A 6,612-nucleotide genomic window follows, 5' to 3' on the forward strand; every position below is an offset into this window, starting at 1 on the left:
TAGCCTAAAGTGCTCTCAGCAGAATTTTGCAGCCAGAATGCAATTTTAAATTTCAGATTTCTCAAGGGGAAGAGAAACTCTGCTGTTAGACTTGAGAAGAGAGGGTGGCGTGTGCCTGCGTTTGTCAGCCGAGCAGCATAGCTGTATTTATCTTTCCAATTCAAATTTTGTCAGATTCTGGCTTTAAAAAATAAATCATGGGAATATTCGAGAACCTGGAATCTCGCCATCGTTCCCGTATCACAGCAAAATAGGCAATAGTTGATATTTTGTCATTGTTAGAGGGGGAAAAAATTACGTGTATTTTATTCCGGCGTGTGATTGGCATCCTTTGTGAGAAGAAAGATGTGCATTTTTATTAGGCAGCAAATTATCCTAATAAAGAAACGTTATTTAAATGTATAAACTCAATCTTTAGTATCCTTTGAGTTTCCTGCAGTTTCTCCTATTATTCTTTCTAAGAACTATCTACTTAACATACTTAAAGTCTACTCAGATTTCACTTGTCATTGTCAGATAAATTTTTATTAAAAAATTACAATGAACACAATTTGATGAAGAACTTTTATTTTTTTTTTCACTTTTTACTCAGAAGATTAAAATTTTATGTTTCAGCCTGGTAATTGAGACGGTGGAAGATAAAACTAGATACAAAAGAGAACAAAATCTCATATTTAAGCACAACAAAGGTTTCACACAGTCAATATCAAATTACCTCTCAAATAATGTTTCATTTTAAGACATTCTCTCTTTTGGTTATAGTTCATAATTTCTCTGGGATCTGAGATGAAGAAAAGTTCACATATAACATTACTTTTATTATGTACAAAATATTTATCTTGCATAAATTGTACAGCGTTCTAATACCCTTGAAAGACAAACATATTTCCATTATAAGTTCGCTTACTGTGCTTTTCAAGAAAAAGGAAGTGAAGAAGTAAGTTTAAGGAAAGAAATCCTTTGGGCACTTTTTATCTTTTACTTTAAAGTGATTTCTCTATCTTAGATTTTCAATTAACAAAAAACAAAAAACAGGACATACATCTTATTGGATAAAATTTTCCTAGTGTTAAAATAGTCCCTGGTTATAAGAAGGCACTTGTAAAGAAACTGCTTAACATTCACCCCTGGTCCCATTTGCAATACCATTATTTAGTTGTCAGAGGTCTTTCAGTGGAGCAAAGATTCATAGAATGCTCATTTAGTAAAGAGCACCATGTTAGGTGTTATATATGTGTATGTGTGTAGATGGGGTGGGTGGGGTGGGGCTAGAGAGAGAGCAGGAAAAGACTGACTGCATAGTTACACCAAAATAAAATGAATTAATGAATGTTGAGAGAGAGAAAAAAATAAGAAAAATGATAATTTATCAATCTACCAATAGGTACAAATAAGTATCCATTATATTTAGGAACAGTGCAAGTAACTAGGCTGTAGGGAAAAAAGTACATCACCAGCAGTCGGGAGAATGTCATTCGTTTATTCATCAATTATCTACTTAAGGCCTTTTGTATCTCAGGCACTTGCAGTCTGCCATTACTCACTGTGTAACCCTAAATTAATCCCTCACAGAATATTCCTCACACAGTACCTTGTTTTAACTCCTTATGCTACCAGAGCCTAGTAGAGCATCTACTATATTAAATGTTCAAGAAATGGTAGTTGAATGAATAAAGGAAAGAACAAATAATCTTTCTTAACTACTCATTAATAAAAGGGGCTTACCCTTTAAAATTACATATAAATTAGTTAGTGTTTTTTAGGGAGGGAAAGAAGAGTTGCCTCAGTTTTTCTAGTGTCCAATGAATACTCAGGATAATGTTTCCTTCATCTGGTTACTAAGGAGGCAGTGGTTTTCTAATTTAATCAATGCAACATTGTATGTACATATATTCAAAATAAAAAAAGTTTTGGGGACAAACTGTATAACTTTATATATTTCTTTTTCATTTAAATAAAAACATATGTTATAAATATGTTTTGCTATTTTAGATTTATGTTGCTTATGTGATAGTCTTTATCAATGAAGATATCTAACTTAAAATTTTAAAGTGTTGAACTATCACAGTTGTCCATGTAGGTATCTCTTTGTTTCATTTTGGGGCTATTTAAAAACTTATCTAATTTCAGTGGTTCATATGTGTGTGTATGTATATATATATTTGTATATATATATATGTATATATATGTAAACACACACACAGAGTCACATTCTGTGACTATTATATTCCTAGGATGATTTATTTCTGTTATTTTAAAGCTGAAAAAATTAAACTACATTTTTCTAAAATGATTAGTAACAAATATTTACTTAGTGTCCCCTATGTACAATATACTCTGTTAAACATCATTATTATCATGAAAAGAATTAAGATATTTTCTCTAATCTCCATTAGATTCTAATAGAAAGGACTGACCACATCTGTGGAGATATTCTGAACTTTAGACTTAAAACCATGTTGTCTCTATTACCACAAATGGTGTATTTCCTCTTCAAAAAATTTGGACAGTAATATTTTACTCTAAATCAGTGTCATCTTACAGTTAGTTACATGTCCCAAGAAAGCACAAAGCCTATGTAGAATTAACTATCTGATGTTTTTCTTTTCCTTACCTTGGTACTAGAAAAGGCAATCAGTATGTACTGATTTACAACAACAAAAAAAGGATAGTTTCAAGAAAGTGAATCAAAAGAGGAATAACTAAGCAAGATCACAGTAACACATAGCCTGAATACATTATAAGTTTAAACAGGATCATGGACAAGCTAGATGGAGCCACAAGGGTCATCAGAACTCATGTAATTTCATTGGCAGAAAGGCCAATCCAGGCTGCTTTGATTAGAAACTCACTCATCTATCTGGGGTATTGCAGTGAGGCCATTGATTAGTAACGTGATGAATAAGATGATTCAGTAGGCCACGTGAGTCACTTTCGTGCCAGTTATTCTTTCTAACTTGGGGTAATATCAATGCAAATTATTAGTTGGTATCTAAGAATAAATGAATAAGATCCCGAGTTTCTGAATTAATTTACCTTTCAAAAGATATAATCAGCTTTCAGAAAGTAATTCAGTCAACATAGAATCAGTCGTGGAAGTTGTAAAAAACTTAAACTTTCAAATTTTCTCATCACAATGGTGCTTATTTGAAACTAGCTGTATATAAAACTGAAGTGAAAGCTATTTATAATGAATGTATGTACACAATAGGATTTACTGTTTGGGAATTTATTACACCAGGACCTATAATTTCCTTATAAACAGATGATAATAGTGTTTACTATTAATTTAAATATATAGTATTTTTATAGCTTTAAGTATAATTATCCAACTATAGATCTAGAAATAGGTAGATAAATGTGTATTGATATGAAGCAAATTGTTTTTGTAAGCTATGTATAGATCAGGATCTCCGTAACAATATGTATTCATCAGAACTAATAAACTATTGCTGTCCTGAGTATTCTGAAAAACATTTTTGTTAAAAAATAAGAGCACTTACTTTTTAAAGGGCACTTACTTTTTATAAGGGGTTCCTTTTACTTTTTATTGGTATATTATAGGCAGTTCTGTGTTTCATTAGGAAATACTGTCAAATCTTTAGTAGGTAGCAGTAAAAAAATAATACCATTGTAATAGTAATAGTATTACATTATTAATTTCTTTTGAAATGAAAAAACTTACTGTGGGATGTTATGTTAGTATCACTTCTACATTAACTTTAAGATATAATATTTTCCTTAAATGATATGAATTTATTAAATTTTTAAAGTTGAAATTTATTTTTAATTTTTAAATTAAGAAATAAACAGATAAATTTTGTTTTTTTTAAAAAAACAGCAATATTGCTGGTCAGTGGTTATTTTAATTCATAGTAATCTAGCACATCTTAAAAGACTGAGAATTGATCATGGAAGGATTTTACCATCCAATATTGTGTTCCCATAGTCAACAGAACAACTCGATAAACATTTACTGAGTGCCTACTACATAAACGTAGGTCCTGAGATTGTGTTTTTACACTTGATAAGCTTTAATTTGAACACTTTAATTTGAACACTGCATGAACTAGATACTAGTTAGGATTTTAGAGTTTTGTTTGAATTTTTAATTTTTTCATACATATTTATTTAACATCTATAATGGTGAAGTTACTGTAGCATGTATTATGATAGATACCACAAGTAAGGGACAATTTCTGCTTCTTTATTGCTTATAAATAAATAAGGTAGACGTACACATTGTAATTGCAGTGCAAAGCAGATTGTAACATGTAGCATCAAACAATTATAGACAGAGCATTATGGAGTGTGGAAGAGGAGATCACATCCAATTGAGTAGACTAAGGAATACTTCAAGTGACTCTTAACTTTAGCCTTGATTCAAGTAGGTAAGGAAGGAATGTTTAAGGTAAGATTATATGATTACACCATGAGCCAGATACCTTGACTAGAGCATAATATTAATGAGCTATTCTAAATTAGGTATCTCGAAGTTCTTATCTACATTTGCTTTTCCCTTCCCTAACATTATTTCTTACATAAATTTAAAAGAACAAAATCTGCTGTTTTAACACATTAACACACCATAGAGATGATGATAGACTTAAACTTACTGTAATTGTTATTGACTGATATTTGTACTACACTTGGAACCAATTAAAGACTTCACTAAACTTTCTTAGGAGATTAATCAGGTAATGGGAACAAATTGTAAAATTTAGTTTCTCTCTCAGTGGATTAATTTACAGTAGTCATGTAATATTTTTTATGTTGCTAACTAATGTCTTTTTATTCCAAGCAGGACTATACTATGGATTTAGGGCTCAAGGATTATTATAACCAGACACTTGCCACAGAGAACGATACTGCTGCCCCACGGAATTCTGATTTCCCAGTCTGGGATGACTATAAAAGCAGTGTAGATGATTTGCAGTATTTTCTGATTGGACTCTATACATTTGTAAGTCTTCTTGGTTTTATGGGGAATCTACTTATTTTAATGGCTCTCATGAGAAAGCGTAATCAGAAGACTACGGTAAACTTCCTTATAGGAAATTTGGCCTTTTCTGATATCTTGGTTGTGCTGTTCTGCTCACCTTTCACCTTGACCTCTGTCTTGCTGGATCAGTGGATGTTTGGCAAAGTCATGTGTCATATTATGCCTTTTCTTCAATGTGTATCTGTTCTGGTTTCGACTTTAATTTTAATATCAATTGCCATTGTCAGATATCATATGATAAAGCATCCTATATCTAATAATCTAACAGCAAACCATGGCTACTTCCTGATAGCTACTGTCTGGACACTAGGTTTTGTGATTTGTTCTCCTCTTCCAGTGTTTCACAGTCTTGTGGAACTTCAGGAAACATTTGGCTCCGCGTTGCTGAGCAGCAGGTACTTATGTGTTGAATCGTGGCCATCTGATTCATACAGAATTGCTTTTACTATTTCTTTATTGCTAGTTCAGTATATTCTACCTTTGGTTTGTCTAACTGTAAGTCATACCAGTGTCTGCAGGAGTATAAGCTGTGGATTGTCCAATAAAGAAAACAAACTAGAAGAAAACGAGATGATCAACTTAACTCTTCATCCATCCAAAAAGAGTGGGCCTCAGGTGAAACTCTCCAACAGTCATAAATGGAGCTATGCATTCATCAGAAAACACAGAAGAAGATATAGCAAGAAGACGGCATGTGTGCTACCTGCTCCAGCAAGACCTCCTCAGGAGAATCATTCAAGAACGCTTCCAGAAAACTTCGGCTCTGTGAAAAGTCAGCTCTTTTCATCCAGTAAATTTATACCAGGAGTCCCCACCTGCTTTGAGATGAAACCTGAAGAAAACTCAGATGTTCATGAGATGAGAGTAAACCGTTCTATCACAAGAATAAAAAAGAGATCTCGAAGTGTTTTCTACAGACTGACCATATTGATATTAGTGTTTGCTGTTAGCTGGATGCCACTCCACCTTTTCCATGTGGTAACCGATTTTAATGATAACCTTATTTCAAATAGGCATTTCAAGTTGGTGTATTGCATTTGTCATTTGTTAGGCATGATGTCCTGTTGTCTTAATCCAATTCTATATGGATTTCTTAATAATGGGATCAAAGCTGATTTAATGTCCCTTATACATTGTCTTCATATGTCATAATTCTCACTGTTTACCAAGGAAAGAACAAATGTTGGGATCAATGAAAATATATTTATGATAACTATGTATAATAAACAAATTTTGTTAACTTATAGAATTTAATTTATGTATAAGAGTTCTGGATTTGAATGTCAGTTCATAACATGGAAGAAAATTTTAATATCATACAATGAATTCATTTTGTTGTATAAAGTCAGTGTCAAGTCAACCTGTGATTTCATTTCAAAAAGTAGTTATATTACCTTTCATTTCATCTTGTCTTATAAACAAATAAATTGTAATTTTTTGTTTAAAATAAAAGTTATATCTACCAACTCAGTATTTTTTTTTAAAATTGTAATAAGCAAAAATATTTTCCCAAGAAACATTTAATTTGAAACATATCTATTATCTATTTATCTTTATTTCTACTTCACAAACTTCTTCATGTTTAGTTTGTAAAAATATAGAAAATGTTT

The 6,612-nt window shown here is 31.7% G+C and overlaps 1 protein-coding gene across 1 annotated transcript; it reads left to right on the forward strand.

Moving 5' to 3' along the window:
• Nucleotides 1-4,764: 4,764 nt before the first annotated feature.
• On the forward strand, nt 4,765-6,170 carry NPY5R (neuropeptide Y receptor Y5). The gene has a single exon (XM_011363695.1). It carries the CDS (start codon nt 4,784-4,786, stop codon nt 6,152-6,154), a length of 1,371 nt encoding a protein of 456 aa, XP_011361997.1. The 5' UTR covers nt 4,765-4,783; the 3' UTR covers nt 6,155-6,170.
• Nucleotides 6,171-6,612: the final 442 nt, after the last annotated feature.

This window comes from Pteropus vampyrus, unplaced genomic scaffold (assembly GCF_000151845.1).
Source record: "Pteropus vampyrus isolate Shadow unplaced genomic scaffold, Pvam_2.0 Scaffold88, whole genome shotgun sequence".
NCBI lineage: Eukaryota > Metazoa > Chordata > Mammalia > Chiroptera > Pteropodidae > Pteropus > Pteropus vampyrus.